The sequence below is a fragment of the Panthera pardus genome, unplaced genomic scaffold, assembly GCF_024362965.1.
Source record: "Panthera pardus isolate Hobbes unplaced genomic scaffold, ASM2436296v1 HiC_scaffold_11, whole genome shotgun sequence".
Lineage (NCBI taxonomy): Eukaryota > Metazoa > Chordata > Mammalia > Carnivora > Felidae > Panthera > Panthera pardus.
Genome location: NW_026526666.1, coordinates 13,977,627 through 14,003,249, shown reverse-complemented (window position 1 = coordinate 14,003,249; position 25,623 = coordinate 13,977,627). Strand labels below are relative to the sequence as shown.

At 50.7% G+C, this 25,623-nt stretch overlaps 2 protein-coding genes and 1 long non-coding RNA gene across 9 annotated transcripts; 1 reads left to right on the top strand and 2 right to left on the bottom strand.

The window, feature by feature from the left end:
- Nucleotides 1-413: 413 nt before the first annotated feature.
- On the bottom strand, nt 414-4,381 carry PSRC1 (proline and serine rich coiled-coil 1). The gene is given in 9 exon segments (XM_019457744.2): nt 414-1,013; nt 1,436-1,538; nt 1,845-2,093; nt 2,184-2,298; nt 2,652-2,735; nt 2,737-3,094; nt 3,551-3,608; nt 3,699-3,756; nt 4,229-4,381. Coding segments are annotated over 8 exon segments (1,053 nt in total). The 5' UTR covers nt 4,262-4,381; the 3' UTR covers nt 414-1,013; nt 1,436-1,440.
- LOC128773821 (uncharacterized) lies at nt 4,350-15,325 on the top strand. 2 transcript variants are annotated; one of them, XR_008418249.1, is made up of 3 exons: nt 4,350-4,459; nt 5,890-6,061; nt 14,271-15,325. It is a non-coding gene; the product is annotated as an uncharacterized LOC128773821 (long non-coding RNA). The 2 variants fall into 2 exon arrangements; XR_008418248.1 differs by lacking the exon at nt 4,350-4,459 and adding an exon at nt 10,726-11,029 and having other exon boundaries at nt 5,964-6,061.
- Nucleotides 6,055-25,623, bottom strand: MYBPHL (myosin binding protein H like). 6 transcript variants are annotated; one of them, XM_019457742.2, is made up of 11 exons: nt 25,513-25,623; nt 23,592-23,673; nt 22,931-23,119; nt 13,850-13,938; nt 13,094-13,289; nt 12,740-12,879; nt 12,437-12,596; nt 12,198-12,334; nt 10,912-11,098; nt 9,714-9,759; nt 8,441-8,536 (listed from the first exon to the last, which is right to left on the bottom strand). In XM_019457742.2, the coding sequence occupies exons 2-10, from the start codon at nt 23,611-23,613 to the stop codon at nt 9,749-9,751; spliced, it is 1,131 nt and encodes a 376-aa protein (XP_019313287.2). In that variant the 5' UTR covers nt 23,614-23,673; nt 25,513-25,623; the 3' UTR covers nt 8,441-8,536; nt 9,714-9,748. The 6 variants fall into 6 exon arrangements, 5 of the variants coding, with proteins under 5 accessions (XP_019313284.2, XP_019313287.2, XP_019313286.2 ...); XM_019457741.2 differs by having other exon boundaries at nt 23,602-23,673; XR_002082201.2 differs by lacking the exons at nt 23,592-23,673; nt 25,513-25,623 and adding an exon at nt 9,123-9,173 and having other exon boundaries at nt 22,931-23,542.

The window sequence follows — 25,623 nt, the reverse complement described above, 5'->3', positions numbered from 1 at the left end:
CCTCCCTTGCTCCCACTCTCTCTCGCTTTCTTTCAAAATAAATAAATAAACTTAAAAAAAAAAAAAAAAAAGGCTTCATTCTCTTGCCAGGAAAGGACACCCAAGCTTAGCAAGCTTAGGATATGAATAATTGACCAAGACCCTTGATAACCTCACATAGTGTGAATCAAGCTATATTTTACTTGATCTGGACCTTCCAGTAACATAAATCCTGTGAAAAGGCAGCTTGTTCCCATCTAATGCCAACAAAGGGAGGGTGGATAGTCACAGCTGGATGAGCTGCAATCACAAAAGCCTTCGGCCTATTGAGGCCCCAGCCTGGGAGGCTCCTCCTGGCTCCCTCATTGGAATAACACAGGAGTTTACTACGTATTTGTTTGAAATTGGAGCATTTACTTTCACACATACAGAGATTATAAAAATACATTCATTTTATTTTAGAAAAACGCAGATCGATGTAAGCTTATCATAAACTGGCCTCTTAAGAGTCACAGAATTCACAGGAAATAAGTTCTAGAGACCAGGTGCCTGCCTCTGCCTCTCCAAACAGGCCTGCATCCAGTAGAGGATGTGATTCAGGACTGTTCCTCAGAGAGCAGGGAGGTTAGCTACAGAGGCCATTCACATGTAAATGTCCAGTGAGCCAAAGCCTGGGAAGAAGATCAAACTCTCTGGGACTGAACACAAGAGTGGGGGTGGAAGAGGACAAACCACTCTCCTGCATTTCTCATTTTCTGCTTGTTAATTTCACTGTTGGGAGGTGACCTCTTTTTCCTAATCCTCTTTCAACCCACAGAGTTTGATTCCCCTCCAGCTCAACCCTAATCCACCCCATCTCCCATCTCTTCACTCCTGGGGCACCAGCCCTGGTGGCATCTTTTCCTCCTGCTCCTGGGCCAGAATCTTCTGGAGTCAGGGCCTGCCTTCCATGAGAGGGCTTGGGAGGTCGAGGAGAGGTGAGTCCAGGCAGTGACTGTAGTGGTTTGCTCCTGAATTTTTGCTTGCTGACTGATCTCTTTACCTAAAGAGTCAGAAGGAAGAACTGCTTTAAACTGTCCCTCTTCTGGGCTGTCTGGGTGGCTCAGTTGCTTGAGCATCTGACTCTTGATTTCAGCTCAGGTCATGATCCCAGGGTTGTGGGATCGAGCCCTGAGTCAGGCTGTGTGCTAAGCATGGAGCCTACTTAAGATTCTTTCTCTCTCTCCCTCTGCCCCTCTTCCCTGCTCTCTCTCTCTCTAAATAAATAAACAAACTTCCCCTCTTCTTCAAGCCTATTTGTCACCGAGCTGAGTGGAGGTTCCTCAGGGAAGGAAGAAATGGGACTCCCTGACCCTCTAGTCTCCCCTCTTCATTCCCATCTTGCCACACAGGATTCAGGGCTGGTGTGCCTAACAGTTTGGAAGCCTCAGTGACAGGGGAGAGAGAGCATCTCGACCAGTCTTACCTGGTGGGTCCTGGGACCGCCACTTTCCTGGGGGGCTGCGGGTTGCTGCGAGTGGCAGCAGTGATGGGAAGATTTGGCCGCTGGGAAACAGGAACTTAATGGGGGTTAACAAAAGAAATAAGTGAGCAGAAAGTTCAAATGACCCTCCCCGAGTGAGTCTGGGATTAGTGCCTTTCCTCCCACCCAAGATTACAAAACATAAAGTATTTGAAAACCACAGTTCACACTCTTTGCCCGGGCCCACATCTCTCCTTAGCTCAGTCTCCCCATCTTCAAATTGGGCTGTAATGAAGATGGAGAAAGGGGTCACTGTTCCCAGCTCTGGGAGGGTGCATTCAAGCTGGGCAAGGGTAGGCATTCTTCCTCCTGATTTCCAGCCATTACGTCCACTCTTCCTCACCTCTGTGCCCTACAGCACTTGGTCGTGGAAGTCCTTTCCGAGGTGGCAGAGAAGCTGGAGGCAGGGTACCTTTGCTGGGTGGTACACTCCGGCTGGTGAGTGGCATTCGGCTGGCAGGCCTGGGGATGGCAGAGGGAACAGGCAGTCGACTGGAAGGCTTAGCAGCTGCTCCCTGCGGCCGAGAGAGGCGCTGAGAGTTGCCGGTAGGAGGCTGTGGGGCCAAGACTGGTCTGACAGGGGTAGGCGGGCCTGGTGGAGAGGAGTAGAGGAATTTTGGGGTCAGCTCCATACCCTCCCTCCTCCCATTCACCCACAGTTTTGCTGCCCAAGTCTCCTCACTTGCTGTCGCTCTCCCACTGGGCCCAGCTTTGCCCCGGACTGGAGGAGTAGATCGGGTAAGAGGAGAAGATGCTGGGCTTTTGGATGTAGGCAACAGATTGCAAGTGGGTGACTCCTGAAATACAAGAGAGAAAAAATAGGACTAGAATGGAAAAAGAATCTGTTCTGCTGGCTGTTTGAGGAATAGAGGTGGAGAGCTGCCTAGATCCCAGGAAGCAAGGGCAGACGTTCGCTGCCGACATCGTCATCCTCACCAATACCATTTATCGTGAGCTTATTATAGACCGTGTAGAGTTATGCACAGACACTGTGCTAAGTGCTTTGCTTATGGTATTTTGCTCAATTCCAACAGTCCTGAGGTAGAATTTTACTATCCCCACTTTACCAACGAGGAAACCACTCTATGGCTGTACCGAGTCACGCACTGGGTCTGAGGGCACACGTCCAACCCAGGTCCTCCAAACTCACCCTTTTCACACTGGAGGGCCTCTTTCCAGATGCTGCCCGGAGAACCCTGACTGACCCCTTCTTATCGCTGCTCCGGAGTCGGGGGTGTCAGGCCGCTTGGGGAGGGGGTGCTCCGAGTCAAAGAACTCACAGTGGGCAGCAGGTCTCGGACAGGACTGTCCTTCAGCACAAAGGTCTCCCGCCGGGGGCTGGGCTTCACCCTGCGAGGCCCCAGGCCCTCACCCGTGCTCTCCTGCTCCTGCAGGGCACACTGCTCCAGCTGAACTGCCAGCCGGTTGGCCTCGTGGAGAATCTCCTCCAGCTTCTCTGGACTAAGGGGACCCAAGCTGAGCCTCAGCCCCTGGGGGCCTGGGGCCACTGCATTTGGATTACTTCGATTGGAGAGTCCTCTTCGGAGGGGTTTCTCTGGAGTCACCGACACTGCTATGTCTTCCTCCTCACGACTGAGACAGAAAACAAACCAGGCTCCATGCCCACACAGAAGAGAGCAGGAGACTGCAAAGGAGACTGGGCAACTCCTCCACAACAGAGCCAGGGACACAACCCCAAACCCGGAAGCCCATGCTGGCTGTGAGGGTGGTCTCTAGGTGATGAGATGCCCCGTTCTATGAGGCCTCATAGGCCTTTAGCACTGACTGACACTGGAAATTATGCCAGGATGCGGACGGAGCAAATCCACTTACCCTTCTTCTTAACATCCTGAAATCTCATTCCAGCTTATCCCTTTTCCCCTCCCCCAAAAGTGTCACAGGGGCCCATGTCAACAAGTCACCCAGCAGCCCCAGGGCACCCAACCCCAATTACCAACCCAGACCCCAGAGGACAATACTTCAGCACTAAGGGGACAGAGGCAGACAGGCACTGTTGGAGGAAAGCAAGTAGGTTAAAGAGGCTGGTACCTGTCAGATGGTGACAGCCCTCCAAAGTCCAAGGTCTCATCTGCTATGAACTTTACATCTGTAGGGGAGGAAGGAAGGAATGCCAGCCTCGGGTCCCTAACGCCGTTCTCAGTCGCAGCGCCTTACTCCGCCCTCCTTACTTTCTTACCTTCCTCTAAATCTTCCATGTTCCAGCCAGCAGGTGCACGAGTCAGATTTGACCTGAGCTGGAGACATAATACACCTTTCTTCAGGTCTCCATCCTGCCCAAGGCCCCCAGCTAAACGCAGGGTGCAAGCCAGGGGATGAGGATCATGCTGGAGATAAAGCAAGGGTCCCAGGGGTAGCACCTGCCCCTGTAACTAGCCCTGTGAACTCCGGGGAAGGTGCCGAGAAAGCACCATCCCCCTCCTCAGGTTGCCCTGACGCCCCCCTACAACCTGGGCTCTTCTCACCGGGGGCGGTCTGCGCGCCCCATCTTCTTCTCCGCCACCATCCTCCGGTTCTCTCTTTCCCCAAACCACCTTTCCACTCACACGGCACCACACCCACACCACACCTCCAGCCCACCCTCTGTTTTTACTTTCCGCCCCGCCTCACCTCTCGCAGAAAGCACTTGCCTCCCACCACTTAGTCGCGGGAATCAGCCCTGAGGGGGTGGGGCTCCTTTCGAATCTCTCAGGCCCCACCCACTCTCACCACATGCTCTCCGTGATTGGTGGTTCCCAACATCCCTGCCCTCAGGGGCGGGGCGGTATCGACCAGCCGGCCGGAAGTCTGCAGGTGGGGGCTGTGTGGAGAGCGGTTCTAAAACAGACTTCATCCGGTGGGTTAGGGCGGGGAGGCCGCCTGCGCGCGCGTGTGTCCGGGAGACTTTCCTTGGAGGAGGCGGGGCCTCGTGGCGGCGTGCGAGGGACCTGACCAATGACTGTACGTTTCTCACCCTGCCAGCTGGGCGAAGGCAGGCTCCCCGCTGGACCTCCGAGCGCCAGTCACCCTAAACCCAACGCTTCTCTTGAGGAAATTTGTTTTCAGGGGCTTACTCCGTTTGCGAGCATCGCGTTTGCCATGTTTCCTCATTTGTGATTTTTCCAAGTTATGGAAGCACCTAGACCATTTATATTTTAGGTATATTGAGGTTCTCTAAGAAGTACAGCCTCCGTTATCTTTTTTTTAAATATATACAAGTTAGCATATAGTGTAATAATGGTTTCAGGAGAATTTATCGATTCATCACGTACATATAACACCCAGGGCTCATCCTAACAAGTGCCCTCCTCAATGCCCATCACCCATTTACCCCATCCTCCCCTCAACCCAACACCCCTCCAGCAACCCAGTTTGTTCTCCGTATTTAAGAGTCTCTTGGTTTGCCTCCTCTGTTTTTATCTTATTTTTCCTTCCTTTACCATATGTTCATCTGTTTTGTTTTTTAAATTCCACATTTGAGTGAAAGCATACATTTGCCTTTCTCTGACTGAATAATTTTGCTTAGCACAATACATTCTTGTTCCATCCACGTTGTTGCTAAATGGCAAGATTTCATTCTTTTTGATCGCGGAGTAATATTCCATTGTGTATATATACACCATATCTTCTTTATCCATTCACTACTTTGGTATATTGAGGTGCTCTAAGAAGTACATCTTCCATCATTATTTTAAGAGAACATTCAGAACCCGAGGTAAACAGGTTTTTTGGACACGGAGATTTGGGTCCAATTCAGCCGTGACTCCTCTGTCACAAGGCAGGCAGGCTTGAGTGTATTTGACCTCTCGCTTATCTGCAGAGCAAGAACCCTGACCGTCAGTCATGGTTTCATGGCTAGAACTACCAGAGTCAAGTTTATACCTTGTGCCTTAGGGGCTTTTGAGGGGTGTTTGTAACTTGCTACCTCTAAACTAAAAGCTGTGTTTGTGAAGTGCGTAAGCTTACTTATTAGAGATCTTTTTGTTTCCATAGTGTTGCCTGTGAATAGACTGGGGCCACCGGTTAACAGGGCTTCTTAGAAATGTTCTAAAAATTTAAAACAATGGCTGGAGAACTTTAGTCTCCAGAGTTTATGACCATTCTTTTGGCTATTTAGAGGCTTTTTTTTTTTTTTTTGGTTTACTTTCTAGTTTTTAGCTGTGAAGCGGGAGGGTGATGAGGTTTGCAGGCACGAGATGTTACTGTAAGAAATGCCCCAGCAAGCAAAGGAGCCTTGGGGTTTAGTGGGGGTGCTAAGGCAAAGGGCGGGGGGGGGGGGGGGGGGGGTGTGGCCCAGAACTTGCAGGCTTGTGTGAAGAAGAACTGGGAGAAGAGGATTGCCTGGTTTTCTGTAGGCTTGTTGGTGAGGGTGGAATTTTGGTTGTTTGTAGGATTCAGGTTCTGTGGAGGTGGGAAGACCAGAGCCAGCAGTTTCCCTCTCTCCAGGCAAGTGGTGGCAAAGTGAAGAATGAAGGGAAAGAAGCTGCTCATTAACTGCATTCCTGCTGGGCCGAGGAGCAGCCTGACTGGGGAAACCCCGCCCTTGCTTCTTCCCAACCTCAGGTGAGTGGGGACGCAGTTGTAGCAAATTGGAAGTTAGTTCCTCCTATGGAAACTCATCTCCAATTTCCTGTCACCCAGTTATGATTTTGAAAGCTGTTGCAGTACCAGAAAAAAAGCAATTGAACTACTTTCTCCTCCATCAGAATAACAACAAAACCAGAAAATATAGATTTCAGGCACAAGAATTCTTTACTCAGCCTAAGGCCACTAACCTGGGAATTATTTGTCCCCCTCAGCCCAACCCCTAAAATGACATCTATGAACAGATGTTCAAGATTTTGGATAAATAGTGAATAGAAGAATTAATGAAGAGATTACACCCCCTCCCTGGCACGTGGTAGACCTTATTTCAGAAGGAACTCCCTAGTGTTGAGGGCATAAATGACAAAATTAAGGATTCCAGTACAGTTCTTCTTGAATGTGGGAAGATTAACTATGACTGGAAGTCTTGTTCAGCGTGAAGATTTTATTCCTTCACCGTGAAGGTTCAGCGTATAGGAACCTTGAGTACTTTGATAGCAGAGGCATGGGGCGGTGGGCTGAGGCCAGAGGTCTAACTGATCCTTAGGGCATTGTAGCTGGGTGTATTCCACTCCTTCCTGACCCCGGCCCTGCTTCAGCTGAAGGGAGGCCTCCTGGCCATTGTGTCCCCGACTAGCTGGCTCTGGACTCTGGTCCCCCTCTCTCCCCAACCTGGCAGTTGCAGCAAGGGGTCCCGCAAGGGCATTTGACCGTACAAATAACTTGTGTGGCTAGTTTCTCAGTTTTCCCAAGATGCTACATAACTAGTGACATTCTGGATGCGTGGAAAAAGTTAATCATGACATATAATGGATGCCTTGGGGGGCATTGGGGCATTCTCATAGTGCTCCAGTTGAGAAAGGCTGGAATAGACATTTGCCTCAGCTGAAAATAGACCTTTGGTGTGAACAGAAAAGCCTGTCTCAGTTTTCTCAGCCGAAACACACCCTCCTCCTCTTCAAAGCCTTGCCTAAGATTTACTGCCTCCTAGCGGTCTTTTCTTCCTTACAACCCATGATCCATGATCCCACCCCCCAGACCTGCTACAGTTGAGCGTCGCTTGGGTGAAAGAGATGAGAGGAAAGAGAGAAAGCTTGAAGTCAGGCAGACCTGGTTCCAATCCTAGCTCTGCTAATTTACCAGCTTCGTGACTTGGAGCAGCTTATGAACTTCAACTTCCCCATTTGGAAAATAGAGATTAAAAGTGATAAAGCCTGACGTTCAGTGTCTGATGTCGAGAAGACTATTTCAGTTACGTGCTACTGTGTAACAAACCACCCTAGTATTTAGGGCTCAAAACACCAGATCTCATGATTTTACAGTTTGATTTTACAGACAGTCGTGCCAGGAGGACCTGTCTCTACTCCATGACCTCTCTACTCCAGTCCCAGTGGATTGGACTTGACTAGCGCTGAAAGGTCTCAGGCAGCCACATGTATCTAGGGCTATGGTGCTGGCTGTCAGCTGGGATGCTGGGTTGTCCTGCATGCGGCCTCTCATAATTTGGAAATCTGTCCTGAGATTCAACTACTAGACCTCTTAAGGTCTAGGCCCAGACTGGCACAGCATCACCTCCACTACATTCTTTTGGTTAAAGCAGGTCACATGGTCAGCCCAGATGCGAGGGGAGGGGAACAGACCCCAACTCTTTGGGAAGAGCACGATGCCCTTGCTAGCCAAGATGGGGGGAACTGTTGCTGTCTTTTGCAGATTCCATTACAGAATGGCTTTAATATCTTACTTGTTATGAGAATGAAAGCAAACATGTAAGCAAGAGCACCTCACCTTTATTCTTTCCCCAAGGCTTAGTGAGACTCTGCTCCAATTTCTTCAGTGTCTCCCAGCCCTCAAGTCTTAGTGCTTCATCTTTAATTAGCTATGTACGTATATGTGTGTTCTGCTGTCTGCATCTCTGTGATGGATGTGCATCCTCTTTTCCAACTTATACTGGAAAGATCAGAGAGGAAGAGACCAAGTCATGTTCAGCACCAGGCACAGGATAGAGTTGAACTTAGCTCTGTCATAGACTCTAAACAAAAGGACAGTGTTAGAAACCTCTGTGGAAGAGAATGTGGATATAAGAAGAAAGAGGAGGGGGCACCTGGGTGGCTCAGTCAGTTAAGTGTCTAACTCTTGATTTCAGCTCAGGTCACAATCTCACGATTGGTGATAGTGAGCCCCATGCCGGGTTCTCTGCTGACAGTGCGGAGCCTGCTTGAGATTCTCTTTCTCTCTCTCTGCCCCTCCCCTATCCGCACATACACACTCTCTCTCAATAAACAGACAAACAATTTTAAAAAACGGATTCCAACTTTCTAAATGGGTTTCCCATATAGAAAGGCTCAAACAGATGGACACTTCTGCACTGAGGATCCACACGTTTATTTAGATTAGTCCAAAGCAGATGTTGTGCTGGAGCTGCTTAAGGACACAATCTCCCCACAGTCAGGCTTCCTGGAGGCACAGAAAAGAGAAGGTATGTTGTGGCTCTAACAGCAAACAACCAGTGCACACCCAAGACGCTGAGGCAATTCTCCTCACGGTCCCTGGGTCCCGTGCTATGAATTCTCTCCTTACCCTGCTTTGTTGCTGTGTGCTGGCTGAGAGAGAGGTAACAGGGCAAGTCCCGACACAATATAACATTAACACAGAGAGGGAACTAAGGCATGGCCAGAGAGCTATCTTTGCAAGCCAACTGGCAGAGAGAGCTCTCTTGAGAAATGTGGACTTTTAATGCGTCCCTGAGGGTTTCCATTTGATCTATATCAATGATGGGCTCAAATAAATGGCATCTGGGATGGTGTTCATTCTGTTTTCATCAGCCAGGAACTGCAAGTCCCAGGAGACATTGGGAACTGGTTCTCCCTAATTCTCCCATGAGCTGCTCTTTCACCCCACTCATTAGTTCGTGCACAGCATTTCTACTGTGAGTGATTTAGAATCTGAAGAAGCTATCAAATTTTAAACGATGATCTGAGTTGTCCTTTGCCAGTAATGTGCTGCTTGGGACCACATACCCGCATGTTCAATTATTACTGACCTATGATGATAATGGTGGTTTTCTTCTCTCAGAAGGGAAGGAGTCCACAAACTTCAAAGTAAAAAACAAGCAAATGAATCTGTTTCTTACCATGCTTATGACACGGCGGTAGAAACAGTTAGCAGGAGCAGCTTCCTGTCTCTTTTTCCACGCTGCTGCCGCTTGGTGGTGGTGACCCACCTCTACTCCTCTACTCTACTGGCTGTTCCCTTGATGCCTTTTCTTATAGCACCTGCCCACCTCCCTTCACTGAGCCCCCTTACACTTGGATAGATGCTATCACTCCTTTCCAGAGGACCATTAGATTTAATACCTATCATCACTTTGAGTACAGAAAGAGGACATGACAAAAGTAGTACCAACTATGGTAAAGTCCTTCCATGGAGATGATAGTATTAGCTTACAAAAAAAAGTGGTTAAAAGGAAAGTAGTTATCAATGACTGCATGGTCGAAAGGCTTAGTTAGGAATACAGATATGTATTCAGATCTGTATTCTGTATACAGATATGTATTCCTAACTAACACTAACAGATTCAACACTAACTGTAAATACAAAATGCTCTATTCAGAAGCCCAGTCCCTCTCCTTACCTTTGTCAGAGTTGCCCTAATCTTCTTTGGAAGCCTCAGTGAGGAGCTGCAAGAATTCAGACATTTCTCAGAGTTAGCATCTCAGAAATTTCTGGGAAACCTTTTTTTAAAAAAAAAATTTTTAACGTTTATTTATTTTTGAGACAGAGAGAGATAGAGCATGAACGGGGTGGGTCAGAGAGAGGGAGACACAGAATCTGAAACAGGCTCCAGGCTCTGAGCTGTCAGCACAGAGCCCGACACGGGGCTCGAACCCACGAATTGTGAGATCGTGACCTGAGCTGAAGTCGGACGCTTAGCCGACTGAGCCACCCAGGTGCCCCTAAATTTCTGGGAAACCTTCTTGTGGAGCATTGGGAAGGGATATACTTCTCATGTTTTTTGAGAGTCCATTATGTAATTAGGAGTCCACACATGGGGAAGAATAGGGCATGTAATGGCCCATTCATTCCTGATTCATGCTGTGCACACTTAGAGAGTGCCCACTGTGTCAGAAACTGGGCTCATCACCGGGGGACAAGTGTGAATCAGGCTGTACCTGCCCTCACAGTGCTCATGGGTTAAATGAGAAACAAATCAGTAAATGGGCACTTATGTAACAATATGTTAAATGCAGTGATGGAGATCTGAACAAGGTGACAGGCAGAGATAAATGAATGAATACTTTAAAAGAGGTATGGAGGGGGGGTGCCTGGGCAGCTCAGCTGGTTAAGTGTCTGATTCTTGATTTGGGTTCAGGTCATGATCTCATGATCCTGAGATCAAGTCCCACAAGGGGCTTTGCGCTGAGCCTGGAGCCTGCTTGGGATTCTCTCTCTCTCTGCTTCCTGGACTGGGCCAAAGACTGTATAAAAGAAAAACGGTCTGAGTAAGGGAAGGCTTGGGCTCTTCCCACCACAGTGCCGACTCCTCACTTAACCAATACTGGGAATCTTGGGGGGAGCTGATCACCACCTTGTGCTTCAGGTTTCTCCTTTGCAGAATGGAAATAGCCATTCTTTCTATATTACAGAATTATGCTGGAGAGAAATAAGATATTGGATAATAAAAACGGCCCTTCAAATACATCCTGATGATGACGGTGCCCAGTGCCGAGAGCACGTGAAGGGGAAGCCAACCAAACCCTTCTCCATGCAGGCTTGTGGCTCTGCCCCTGAATTTTCCAGCTGTGGAGAGAGGGTATGAGTTCTGCCCTTACCTCTCACATCCACCCGACAGTCCACAGATGCCTCCCCCAGGGGGTTAACTGCCTTGCAGGTGTAGATGCCCCCATCAAAGGGACCGGGCTTGCGGATTTCGAGAGAGCAGATTCCCAGGTGAGTGAGGGCTCGGTACTTGGGGTTGCCTTGGATATCCATCTTGTTCTTCAGCCAGATGATCTTTGGCTGCAAGATAAAGGTGAGGGGGCCAGCATGGGAGTGGTGAGAAAGTTCCCTATTCCTTACACTGGGGGAGGGGTTCCCTTACTGGTATCCTCAAAATCCTCCCAGGCTCCTTCTGTTGGTTGAAATGAGCACGTGAAACCTTGCCTTGTTCATCAAGTATTCCTGAGTAGAAAAAAGGTAGGACCTTCTGTTCTTTCCCCTTCCTAAGCACCGGGCCTCAGAATCCCCTCTTTTTGTATGTTCGTTGTTGAATCATTCATATTCTGTTCCCACTGTTGGCTAGGGAGTCAGTGTTGTCCCTTCTGGTTACAAAGTAGTTTCTAGAGTGGGCTTATTGATACCCTCTTTCTGAGATGTAGTACTCTGGCCCAGGACTCCTATGCAAAAGGTACTTGGTAAGGTTGTTAGGTTTTTTAAAATTTTATTTTAATGTTTATTTATTCTTGAGAGAGAGAGAGAGAGAGACAGAGTGTCTCTGCTCAGGGGATGGACAGAGAGAGAGGGAGACACAGAATCCGAAGCAGGCTCCAGGCTCCGAGCTGTCAGCACAGAGCCTGATGTGGGGCTCGAATTCACGAACTGCGAGATCATGACCTGAGCTGAAGTCAGATGCTTACTGACTAAGCCACCCAGGCGCCCCCTTGGTAAGGTTGTTAGTGATGTTTTATGCGGTGTAGTGTACAGAAGTAGTGACTAGATCGGAAGTAGACTTGCTCAGGGTTATGGCCTCAACTCTAGACAGCTGGTAGGCATATGGCCCTGAGCAGGTGAGGCGTGGTGGGTGACTAAGGAGAAACGAGCGGGACTCCATCACCTCTGCCAGAGAGACAACTTGAAGCTCATGCCCAACTGCCAGCAGATCGGCAAGTGATCTTCGCAGAAGAGGAGCAGACACTAAAAGGAAAACTGGAAACATCATCCACGTCAGCCTGTCTTGGACTCTAAGTGCCCTAGCTGTTCCTAACCTACGTAACCTGCGGTGGAAGAGGCGGGCGATGGTGATGGGAACACATGTTTTAGAATGCTCTCCCACGTAGCGGAGGTGAGGGCAGGAGCAGGGAGCAGCACAGCACGGCCACCATGCAGAACTCCTGCTTACCTTGGGAGAGGCGCGGACGCAGCAGAAGAGCTGGGTGTCATAGCCCATGACCGTGGTGCAGTCTGCCAGAGGCTGGGTGAACTTTGGGGCTTCAGAGAAATCTCGCTGTGCAAACCCCCCAGTCTTGCAAAGGGTAGCTGAGGAGACCAAGAAGGGCCCTGCTGTAGTGCCTGAGATCCCCCACCCTTCTTCAACTCTCCACCCTCCACCCTTCCCAGCTCCGAGTCTCTGCGCCCCACCTGCTTTCTGGATGTGGGCAAGGTCAGCAGTGATGGGGGCTGTCTCACTGAGCCCGCACTGGTTCTCAGCAAAGACTCGAAATGCATAGGAGTTGCCCACGATGAGGTTGGAGACTGTGAAGCTGGTGCGGTGATAACGTTCCAGCACCGTGAACCACAGCTTTGGGGGCCCAAGAAGATGCCGTGAATGAGATGCCTGTTTTGTGAACTCACTCCACCTCGGCTCACCGCATGGAGGTAGCAGAGCCCCATTCCAGAACGTGTGATTGCTCCCTCCCCACTCCCTCCCTAGCTGCGCCTCACCCCAGATTTTGTGTCAGCCTTCTGCACGGTGTATCCGAGGAGTGCCGTGTTGCCTGTGTCTTGGGGAGGTGTCCACTCCAGAGTAGCATTGGAGCCCCAAACATCCACCAACTTGATACTCTGAGGAGGGCCTGGCCTCTCTGAAAGGGCCAAGCATGGCAGTGGGTGGGGTACGGCTCACATATGCATGGGAATCACTTCAGGGGTGCCCTTCCCCTTCTCTGCTCTGCTATGCCCCCCCTCACCCACCACTGTGCCCCACGCTCGGTGTGGGGAGTCACCCTGGCCTCCCCAGCTGTCTGTGATGGCTCCTCTAGCCTGAGGACCAACTCGCTCCCACTCCCCCTACTGTACCGATCACCAGGATGTCAATGGTGGCAGTGGCCTCCAGCTCGCCCAGCCGCAGGCTGAGCTGGTAGCGACCTGAGTCAGCACGTTGGGCTTCTCGGATGAAGAGGATGGAGTCCCGCTCCCCATTGCACACACTCACACGGCTGGCATCCAAGGCACAGCCATCATGTGTCCAGGTGGCTTGAGGTTTGGGTTTGCCCTGAGAAATGGGAGTAAGGCGCTGAGCAGCCCCAAGAGACCTCGTGACCCTCCCTGCTACAGTGGGGACCAGATCCACCCCAGGTCCACATGGTGACTGGACTTGCAACTGTGAATGCCTTGAGTTAGAAGTTCGCACACTGTCCCAGGGGACCTGCATCTTTCAGCAACAGCTGAAAGGATGTGGAGGAAGGAAGGGGTTTGGCTTTGAGTCTCCTGCCTTCTGAGAGTTTAGATCACCCGAGGCAGCTGGGGCTAACAATAGCTGTCTAAACTCCCGAGAATCCTCCAAACTGAGAGCTCCCAGACCTCTGCTGACCAAGGGGCAGAGGTTAGCCTCAGCGGGTCACGTGGGGCCACGCCCCACCCCATCCCCCCCTCAGGAGTGCAGAGGGAAGAGTCGTTCTGTCCCAGACTTCTCGTGACTTGGCCCCGTCCACTCCAGGCCAGGACAACTTCCCTACTGCTAGCAGGACTCTCAGTATCTGTTTCCAGATCAACACCCTGGCCTGGTCCCGGCCCGGACCCAGCACGGAGTCAGCTCGGGGCCAGCATGCTTACCTGGAATGGGATTAGTAGGTTCACGGTGTCTCCGACCTTCCGGATATAGGTCTGCCTCAGGGCTCGAGGTAGCCAGATCTTGGGGTGCTCTGAATGATAGAAGGAGAGAGAACAGTGGGTGGTGAGCCTCCTGTAGTGTAGGCACAGAGCTCAGAGGAGGTGGACACTGCACCCGGCTGTGCTCCATGGGCAGACGCCCCAGGTGCTCGGCAAATCAGTCCTCTCCTAGGGGATGGGAAGATTGCTCCCTTCGTCTCGCTGGAATTTTGGGATGAGTGATTGGCTGAAATATCCTCTGGAGAGCATTCAGGTCTTGGCAGAAAGCACTGGAATGTGAGCCTGACGCTTACTTCTTTTAATTTGTAATGCTCAGCTACTGACTCTTCATTAACCGAGACTTCCTTTTTCTGTTTGTGCACAGACTGGTCCAGCCTGTGGGGTTTGCCTTTCTACCCCATTTCTGCATTTGTCCTCAACAGCACTCCATTTATCAAAGCCACTTTCAATGTTAGTCTGGACCTCCAAGCGTCAGCCCTGCTTCCCAGTTTGAGGCCACACTGGAGGAGAAAGTTTTCCACTCTGCAGGCAGAGTCAACACCCTGGACCCACCGGGACAGCACTGACGTCACTGAAGAGGGAGCTGGTGTCTGGGTCCCTTCCTCTGTGTGGCTATGCTGCGTGGACGCCTGGGGGTGCTCTTCCAGTTGGTGGAGGATCGCTTTGTACCAACAGACTCTGGGAATCTGGGAAAACTAGGCCACCCCTCCCTGCTCCTTGATGTTCCAGGCCTGTTCCAGTGAGTCGAGGGATTAGTTTATGTCCCTTGGCTTCCAGGATGGAGGCAGGAGACGCTCAGGAAAAGTGCTGAGTGTGAGGTTTGGAAGACGACCAGGTGTGACCGCTTTCCTCTCCGGATGTCTTGGGCTGCCTCGGCTGAGAAAGTGCAAACATCCCACCTGGTTCCCTTGGGGGCCTGGCTGAGACTGCACCATTTTCTAGCTTTCTCGGGGCTCCTGTCTCCTTCTTCCTCAGGCAGACAGTCGCCTGTTGCTGTTGTCAAAAGTGGAATGTGACAGCGCCTCATTCCTCACTACCTCCCCGGCCTCTCTGCACAATTCTTTTGTGGAGTCGTAAAAAGCCTCATCCAGGTCACTACCGAGGCAAACAGCACCACTGCGTGATAGTGGGCTGTAAACTTTCTGATAACGTAACATTTCCCCACGATACATTCCTGAGCACTCCACTCCACGGTCTGTGTGTTCACTTACAAATTGAACTGTTTAAATATGTACATTATGCAATGCAAACTTTTGAATGGTGAAATTTAAAATACAGTACGTAGGGGTTCTACTGTGTTCTTCCTACACGTCAATTTGTAGCCCACTGTTTAGAGAGCAGGAACCTCCTTCCCATGGTCTGCCCTGTCACCACCCCGAGATCACTTTTTGCCTTTGGAAATAAATATAAACACAGATAGTGCACACTGTCCATTTTTATTTATCTAGTTTCCTTTTTCACTGTGTGGCTTATGTTTCCTCCTGGGCTGTGCTTCTTAGACTGCACCTCACCCACCCCTGCCCCTGGCAAAAGCAGGAACGAAGTGACACGGGGCCTCCTCAGGTGCTCTGAGCGGCTGGCCTGCCTGTGTTGCTCAGGGCCTGGCGCCCCAGTAAGAATGCGGCGACAGCGATGGAGCCCCAGGCGGCTGGGCGACACTTCTCTGGTTGCCCTCTGTTCGACTTTGGCGGTTTGGAAGGGGGCGGGGCACGAAACACAGAAGAAGCATTTGTGTGATGTGTTCCTCTCCTGTGGCCCTCTCGGCAAGCCACCAAGGAGTTGAGAACGAGCGGATATGACTTAAGGGTTTTGTGAAAAAAAGAGGGTGGCAGTTGAAAAGGAGGGTCAAAACCTCATCTTGTTGGGCTTGGTTCCCCACTGTTGGATGAGGAAATAGCCCTTCACACTTGCTGGAGAGAGGGCTGGAGAGAAGCCAGCTCTGCTGTCCCCTGCATATGCAGAGGGAGCTTGATGAGCGCCAGGATCAAGAAGACAGGGAGGAAAGGGCTCGGAGAGAGAAACACACTTGTGAAGTTGTGCTGCCTCTCCGTCTAGAAATGTATGTCCAAAGGGCCTGTTCTCTGAGCACAGCATACCTGCCCCCTTACCTGCCCTCCACTGTCCACCTGGGCCTGCGCACCTTGTCAGGGCTCTGACAGTGATCTTGCTCTTAGGAGGAGGCAGCAAAGAGGGGAAGGCAGAGGGATACCCTCAAGAATTGAAAAGGTTGAGGCGAGGAGACCAGCCTCACACCTGGAAGATATGTTATCTGAGTTCTGCTCTGCTTAGAGCTCAGGTGGGGAATGGGCTTCTATAGAGGGGTGCATGCCCACTGATCTATTTGTGCCCACTTAGTGTTTCTCTTGTTTCTTAGAGAGATACTTTGGAAGATGTTAGCATTGGTTCACCTGAACTAAGGAGAACAATTACAGAAATAATTTTATGTGGAACATAAATTAAGATGGTGGTATTCATGGGGCTCCTGGGTGGCTCAGTCGGTTAAGTGTCTGACTTCGGCTCAGGTCATGATCTCACGGCTTGTGGGTCTGAGCCTCGCATCGGGCTCTGTGCTGACAGCTCGGAGCCTGGAGCCTGCTTCAGATTCTGTGTCTCCCTCTTACTCTGCCCCTCCCCTGCTTGCAGTCTGCCTTTCTCTCTCTCAAAAATAAATACACATTAAAAAAAATCTTTTTTTAAAGATGGTGGTATTTGGAGGAAGATGAGCAGAATGGCCCAGGGTCCAGAGGGATCCCAGCGGAGGCAGAGACAGAAGAGAAGGGCCCACAGCTAGCATGGCAGTCTCTTCCTCCCTGGGGGGTGCCTGTGCCAGTTCTTTGTTTGTAAGTGGGATTCCCTGACAAGACGTGAATTGATAGGGGACAAAATTAAGTTAGTAGAATGCTCTGAATCTGAGGCTTAGTAGGTGAGGATTCTGCTCTCAGCAGGCTCCCAGACCACAGTGGGGCGGGGGGGGGGGGGGGGGGGGGTGGGGAGGAAGGAGGACAGGCTTGGGCAAAAGCAGCTGACAGTGCAGGAGGTGGCAGGAGACAGTGTGGCAGCTGCAGGTGCCCAGGCAGCGGCACACTCCCTCCCAGCTCAACCTGGGCCCTCGCCCTTTGCTAAGAATGTTAATTGGAGGTCTCATTTGGGGCATCTCTTTTCACACATCTGCAGTCAAGAGAGGTGTTAATTGTACCGACCTTGGGGAAACATGGCTTTTCCCTGAAGCCCAAGGTCTTTCTCCTCCTCAGATGCCAGGAGGGATGTGAGCCAAAGACTAGAGCCCTAAAGCACAACCTAGGTTTTCTTTCTTTCTTTTTAAATTTTTTAAATGTTTATTTTTGAGAGACAGCGAGCAAGCAGGGGAGGGGCAGAGAGAGAGAGAGGGACACACAGAATCTGAAGCAGGCTCCAGGCTCTGAGCAGTCAGCACAGAACCCGATATGGGGCTCGAACTCACAAGCAGTGAGATCATGACATGAGCCGAAGTTGGACACTCAGCCTACTGAGTCACCCAGATGCCCCACAACCTAGGTTTTCTAAGACCAAGTTTGAGACAGCCACAATTTGGTTTTCTCCCTTCATGGAGTGTAGGGGAAAAGGCATTTTTTTTTTTAATTTTTTTTTTTCAACGTTTTTTATTTATTTTTGGCACAGAGAGAGACAGAGCATGAACGGGGGAGGGGCAGAGAGAGAGGGAGACACAGAATCGGAAACAGGCTCCAGGCTCTGAGCCATCAGCCCAGAGCCTGACGCGGGGCTCGAACTCACGGACCGCGAGATCGTGACCTGGCTGAAGTCTGACGCTTAGCCGACTGCGCCACCCAGGCGCCCCAGGAAAAGGCATTTTGAAAACAAAAAGTCCTTTGAGAGACATTGGCTTCTGACCTGTGGGGTCGTCTTTCCCTCAGACAGAATGTGGTCTAATTCTTTCTTTAAAATGAACAGAGAGGGGCGCCTGGGTGGCTCAGTCAGTTAAGCTGCCGACTTTGGCTCAGGTCATGATCTTGCGGTCCGTGAGTTCAAGCCCCGCATCAGGCTCTGTGCTGACAGCTCAGAGCCTGGAGCCTGTTTCAGATTCTGTGTCTCCCTCTCTCTGACCCTCCCCCGTTCATGCTCTGTCTCTCTCTGTCTCAAAAATAAATAAACGTTAAAAAAAAAATTTAATTAAAAAATAAAATGAAATGAACAGAGAAGGAGACTACTTAAAGTCCAAAGATCTTGACTCCTCTTGATTAGAAATTTCCTCTTAATTCTACCCTAATTTCATTCTGCTGAAGTTTATGCCCATTTCCTTATTCTGTGCTCATGGGGAAACAGATGTTCATATTCTCTCAAAATTTCCCTTGACACAGTTAAAGCCTGTCCTCCAGCAATTCCTGAAGTGTCATGTAGTTCACACTGATGTTATTACTTATGGCCTGGAGAGTGAAGGAACAAGACAGACACATCGAAAGAAGGGAGGGAGCTGTGTGTGTGTGTGTGTGTGTGTGTGTGCAAGTGTGAGAGATAGAGTGTGTGTGTGCATGAATGTGTGTAAGGGGGTGAGAGTATGCGCATGTGTGTGTGTGTGCTCGGGCCTGTGTGAGTGAATGGCTACCCATACAGGGCAAATGCACAAGGTGAGCGAAGGCTTTGAAACAGGCTGTGGACTTGGCCTTATTAGAAACTTGCCTGGAGGAAGTCACAGGAAGGGTGACTTCTGAAGTACCTTGTGGGACAGGAGTGTCACCTTCTTGAAGACGGTGAAACTAAGGTCAGGAAAAAACAGAAGCACATAGAAACAGGCAACTGCTGTCTGAGAAGATCTGCCACCCTTCCTTTGGGGTGGTCCTCCCCATCACGCTTGCTGTGTGATGGCCACTCTCTCCAGTGCAGTTCCAGATCTTCGTGATCTCAACCCCCCCCGCCCCCGCTTCCAGTCCCTGCAGGGCCCCTCACGTCTATGCCCACCCCTCTTCCAGCACTGTCGTCCTCTCTGGCTCTAGCCCCTGGTTCCTTTCGCCATTCTCTAGCTGAGTAACTGCAGCCCCTGTAATCTGAATTTCAGGCGCCTCACTCTCTCCTCACCTCTACGACAGAGGGTGGCTAACTGCCTGCCCAAATGCATACTGTCTCTTCCACAGTGTAGCACCTTCTGGGAAGGGGCTGCCCTGGCCCCCTCGCTATAGGACCATCAGACTAGCTCTTGCCAATGAAGTGCAAGTGGAAATGATGAGAATCACTTCTGAGCCAAGGCCTTCAAGAATGCGTTCTCTACATCCTCTTCTGTTAGCTGCAGCCGCGTGGCTGAGTACAGGGCCCTGAGGCACAGCAGAGCCACAAGAGGGAAGAGGCCTGGGTCCTGGAATCATTGCATGGAGAACGGTTTTTAATAGAAATAAATAGAAACAGAAGCTTTTTCATAGAAATAAACATCTATTGTTTTTGAGTCTTCAGTTCTGAGGCCTCTTTGTTACATCAACCGGCAAACCCCGACGAGCACAGCCTCTGCCCCTAGAGTGCTCCCCTTCTGCTGCTCCAGCTACCAGCCATCCGTCAGCACCACTGAGACCTCTGATCCCCTGTCTTCCTACCCCTTCACTCCCTGTCACCCTCTCTGTTACCACTCTCTCTCCCACCCACCTTAGATTCCAGTCATTACACTCCCTCCCTTGTGTCCCCACTCAAATTCCTTACTCCTCTTTTTCTCCACTGCACTCTCCTAGCAATGGCCAACCCCAGTGACATGCTTTCCACCCACTCAGTGCCCACATCCGCACGCTGGGGAAAAACACAAGCGAGGCTGACGGTAAGCTGATGGCCATGAGCAGTGACTACTAACTCCAAATGGCCCCTGGCAGTTCTAGTCCACTCTGCCTCCTATTCTCCCAGGTGACTATTGGGTACCTCCCTCTTCTAAAACCTCCATACCTTCTCCCTCGTCCTCATCCTTAGTTGATGATCTTGCTAGTGTCTCAGGCCTGCCTACAGCCTATTCTTAGCTCAGCAGCTAGAAGAATCCTTAAAGCCTATAGCTGACCATGTCAGTTTCTCACTTAAAACCCTGCCCAGGCTTCCCACCAGTCTCAGAGTTGAACCAGTCTTCACAAGGGTCCTGCTACCTCTCTGCCGGCAAATCTACCGTTCTCTTCCTCACGCTGCCACAGGCCCAGTGGCCCCAACCCATAAGGCACACACTCCTGCCTCAGAGCCTTTGCACAGACTGTTCTCTCTGCATGGAAGACATTCCCTCCAAGTATCTGCATACATTGTTCTCTCATCTCCTTTCAGTTGCTGCTCAAATAGCACCTAATTAATGGGACCTTCACTGAATATCCTGTTTAAAACTGCCGACATGTTTCCCACCCCCAGCACTTTGTGCCCTCCCTCTCTGCTTCATTTTTCGGCACAGCGTTTATCACATCTGACATCTTACATATTTTATTTATTTATTATCTATCTCCTTACACTAGAATGTAATCTCCACAAGGGGAGTTATTTTTGCCTATTTTTATTTCTTTAGCAGTGTGTGGCACATGATAGGCATAAAAGAAATATTTGTAGGAGGAAGAAAGAAGATAGGAAGGATGGAGGAAAGCAGGAAGAAGGAAGAAGGAAAGGAAGGTTGCTCCCAGGCATGGGCTCCAGCTTCCCCAGGCTGGAAGACACAGAAGAGTTTGGATTGAAAAGAGATGCAGTTATTCTGAAAGCAGCAGCTGGGCCCTTCCTCTGGGTCTCAGGGTCTCCTCTTCTCCATGGGACGGGTACAGTCTGCCCCCCAGCCTCCCACCCAGCGCTGCCTGCAGGACCCAGTGCCTCCGTACAGTGCTGAGGGGAGACGGAAACTTGCTTCCCAGTGCCGGCCGCCTACGTCTGCTCATCTTGTAGCCACATAGCAGGCTTTCCTGACAAAAAGCTCATGTTGGCCAGTTACAATTTATTTTGACGTTGCAAATGCATGTCTGCCCCTGGTGCCTGCTCCGTTTCCTGTGCACACGCACGCTCGCTGCAGTGCTCCTCCGGGTCCGGCAGTGCTCCCCGTGAGGTACAGGAGGGGTTAAGAGGAAAAAAAGACCTTAGAGCTCACGGGAACATAGGGACCATCTAGGGTGGGTCCATGGCACCCTGAAAGACCTTTGAATGGGCTTCAGGGGTTCTGTGGGCCCCCTGAACATTTTCTAAGCATTTTTCCTGGAATAAGATTCTACAGATTTCATCAGATTTTCCTAGGGGTCCACAGCCATCAAAAGGTCATCCTTCAATTTACAGATGAAAAAATGGAAGCCCAGAGAGGTGCAATGACTTTCCTAGGGTCACAGGACAGAGCTAGGACCCTGTCCTCTCTAAGCAGATAACAGATGCAAACATATTTTGCAAACTATCACAAGCACTGCTTACCTTCACTGACCTCTGGGATGCTAATGAGTGGAGCTGCTGGCGCGGGGGGTGGTGAGGCTGCACTTTGGGCTGGCCGGGGGCTGTCAGGAGCGACGGCCCAGAGTGCCCACTCACAGCCAGAGGGAGGAGCGTGGCAGAGACGGATGATGACCTCCCCCAGGGTCTTATGGAGGGAGACCAGCCGAGTTGGGAGTCAGCAGTCCCGGCTCTCACTCTCTCTCTGCCTGTGTCGCTTATTCTCTGGATCCTTATGGAAGAAAGGGTTTTCTGTCTCAAGACCATCCCAGCCTAGTGTGCTCACAATAACTCTGCTCCCCTACCTCTTCTTTTTCAATGGAAGGAACTCAGCCGGCTCTCTCCCTGTGACATTGAAACAGCTCCTGGAAACCCAGCGCCTTCCGTGAGGATGACGAGTGGCAGCCAGCTTTCCCTACTCAACCCTGTTTGCAGGTAGAACTCTGTCTTCACCCCTAACTTGGAAATATTTTATTATCTACTCACATTGTCATTTGGCCTCTTCCCAGGTACTTAGGGTCACCTCAACAGTCCTCCTAACCCCCTACTAGGTAGACACTAGTAATTACCATTTTACAGAGAGGAAATTGAAACTGAGTAGTTGGTTAGCTTGTCCAAGGGCACAAAGCTGCTGGAGGCAGCCTGGGAATTGAGTCTAGGTCACAGCGTCTTCTCCTACCGCTCCCTACCCTCGGGTTTCATGCGTTTCTTGTTTGTGGTCTCTGCATCCCCTGCACTTAAGATGTCGAGGGGCCAAAAGTAGAGACTTTGTGCAGGTAACTGTCTTAAATGTTTGAGGCAGCCCCCGTGGTTCCTTCTGCCGGTTACTGCATATGAGACGGGAAACGCCTGGCTCCTGCCTTCCACCTCTGGTCGGCCAAGCCAGGCACCGTGGGCGACAGCCCAGGTGAACATGACAGAGGCCTCAGCCAGGGGCAGCTGGGGAGTGGGTGGCTGGGCTGCTGGCAGGGAACCTGGGACTGGAAGGGGCGCCCACCACCTCCTGGCTCAAAAGTGCCTCTTCGCTTAGGGGCTCAGAGAGACCACTGTGGAAGGGAGGCCAAATGCTTCTCCTGGATGGGCTCTGCTTCCATGGAGCTCAGACCCTGAGAGGCTGGGATTTTCCATGGGAGCCAGCTGGGGTGTTGGGGTAGGTTCTGGACCTGTGGCACTGCCAAGGGAGAGGCAGAGTGTCATGGACCGTTCACCACCAGCTTCTCAGTTGCTGTAAGCTTTTCACTGCCCTCTTCTAAGCCAGACGGCCACCATCTCACCCCTCAATCCCTTCCTGGCTGGCGTTAGTATATATCAGGTCCTCAGTCCCTGGGACAGACATGTTATTAAAGGTAAAAATATAAACAGATCAGTTTTAGTCACTGGAAAGCGTCACATACACCATCCCCTGGCTTCTCAGCTAAAAAGCACAAACCTAGCAAAGACACATGAGCAGCAAGTAAGAATCCACCAAGCAAAGGGGTGGGGGCTCCAATGAATGCTCCCCCACCCTAGGCACCAATCCCATGAAGCTTCCCTCTGCACAAACCTGAGGAGGTACAGTCAGGGGGTGAGGGATATCCTCCCCAACTCCTACCACCCAGCCGCCCCACCCTTCCCAACCCCACGGGTCACCTTCTATAGGGGACAGGAGCTGGGGAATGGGGCTGCCGGCCTCCTGTCGAGGTGAAGCTGGGGGTCCTTCTGCATCCGCTGGGCTCGTTTCTTTCACCTTCAGTGTGGATCCTGAGGAGGCCACCTCGGGAGCTGTGGCTGCCTCCATGCTGGGCTGCCTGGAGGCTGGGCTCCAGAGGGAGATTTTCACTGTTGGTGGTGAGGGAGGGGCTAAGCACCTGCTCTCCAGCCTGGCCTCCGGGGTCCCAGCCATGGGCTTATGTAACTGGCCTGGCCTTTCCCCACCGGGCTACTCCCAGCAGAAGGGCTGAAGTAGGGGCTGGGGAAGAGAGGAAGATCAGACAGCAGCCCAGAATAGCCACAAGAGGACTGAGGTGGCCCGGCTCACACAGCCCGGGGGTGGGGTGGGGGTGGGGGTGGTAGGCTTTGAGCTTCAAACAGCTCCCCTGGCCCCGCACACAGATCATACAATGGGGCTCCTGGCTTAGCAGGCTCAGCGGTTCACACGCACACCTTTCACCTTTAACGGCCCCTCTCTCTGTGCCGTGTTCAGGGAGCTGTGAAGTCTTGTCAACTCGCCCTTTTCAGGGTCTGTCCCCATCCCCTCCGCCACCCCCCTAGTGGTGGGGAAGGTAGAGTCTGCCCTCTGGAGCTGGACTACCTGGACTCACTTTTGGCTCCATCACCAACTAGCTTGTGCGACTTGCCACACATCACAGTCTCTCTCAGGTCTGTTTCCTCATCTGTAAAATGGAGACGGTAATGCCCATAGGGTGGTTGTGAGGATTAGAAGAGGTAATCTGTGCAAAGTGCTTAGCAGAGTAGAGCGAAGTGCTTGATAAATGGGAGCTATTTTTAGGTTGGGCCAGCACGTGGCCCTCTGAGAGCTCCCTTGCCTCTGAGATAAAGTACCAGTAAAGCGAGAGGCAGCAGTGGTGGAGGGGAGCCAGGGGCATGAGGTCAGAGTATGTGTGTGTGACTTCGGGCAGGGCTACTCACTCATTAGCTAGGTGATCCTGGGCAAATCACCGAGTCTGAACCTCAGGGCTCTGAAACCAGAGATGATGATGCCATGACTGTGTTGAGGCTAAAATGCTAATAGTCGAAGGAAATGGCCAGAGCATAGGAAGTGTTATTCTATACTAAGTGTTATTCTATAATAAGTGTTATTCTATTCTATTCTATTCTATTCTATTCTATACTAAAGGTCCTATAGGATTTCTAGGCTTACCAAGCCATCATTCTACACGTTCTGTACTGCGTCCAAATGGTTTCCTATCATACCCTCACTTTCTTTGCTCCGGAAACCAGCATCCCCTTTGTGTGTGTGTGTGTGTGTGTGTGTGTATGTGTGTGTGTGTAGAAAGACTTTATTTTTAGAGCAGCTTCAAAGGGTTCACAGCAAAGTTGAGTAGAAAGTACAGAGTTCCCATATACCCCTTCCTCCTTTCCACCACCTCTTTTATGGGGAAAAAAAAAAAGAGTGTGGTTGAATGGATGAGCTCCTTACTCATTTCTTCCCTCTAGCCCTCAATTTAGAGACAGAGTCGATAGGATCCCAGGAGCCTGTGCTACAATGGAAACTGCCCTTTGCAACTTGTGTAGGGGCTGAGGCCAGGAAAGCTAGTAGACACACTTCTGGCCCAGGAACCTATTTATCAGGAGCTGGGATGGCCGAGAGGGAGCTGTGTGGCTGGACCTCTGAGGCTGCACTTGGTGCCACATCAGGATTCGTGTGAAGGTGGCTGCCCGATTTCTTTTGCCTGAGCCAGCCAACAACTTTATAAGTACAGAGTTCCGACATCAGGAGACTCCAAAACCCCCTTTTTCCACCCTACTTAACCCATCCTTTGGTGAAACTGGTCTAGGCTTTCAGTCTAAGCCCTTTGTTGCAATAGAGGTGTAAAGAATCAAGGTAAAAATGGAGACTCTTAGGGTCTGTCCATTATGAAGTCTAATTTAATGAGTCTAGGTGGGGTCTAGGAATCTGCATCAGAAAAAGCAACCTTAGTGATACTGGTAAAGTCTTAGGACACTAGGTTAGATAGACTTGTTGAAAATAAAATTACATACATAATCTCCTAGAGGAGGAACTCTTACGCCAGGTGGCGGGGCTCCTTAGAAGCAAAATCTTTTGCCTCTTCAGCTTCAGATCATGATGTCAGAGTAGGTATTCATTGGAAATATCACCCAAGATGGCAGACTGAGAAGCAATTTTCAAGGCTCAGCTAAAGGTTCAAGGGAGTTGGGGAGGAACCTCTCCTAAAAGACAAGTTTGGGGAGAGAGGAAAGCGGTAGCTCTTTGAATGTCCTTAAATGAAATGGATCAGGCAGGCTAGGAGTAAGAACAGCAAGAGAAACCTGAGAGGGGCAGGGTTGTTGTCTGTCAAACCTGCCTGAAGGAGCATCTAACTCAGGAGAGTCATTCTATGCCGCTGTGTCCAGAAGGAAGAGTGCAGCAGTGTACTGAAAGGGTGTGTGGGGTGTGAGACCGAGAAAGCTGGCCCCACAAATACCCATGGGAGGTAGACTTTTAGGAGTGTAAAGAACAAGAAAAAACTAAGGAATCCCCCGCAACTTACCTAATACCTCTCATGAGACAAATGCACAGTCCTGCCTCTTTTACTGGCTTATTCTCTGGTGGCTGGAGTTTGATTTTTGAGGCTAGAAAACTGGAAAATCTACCATATTAA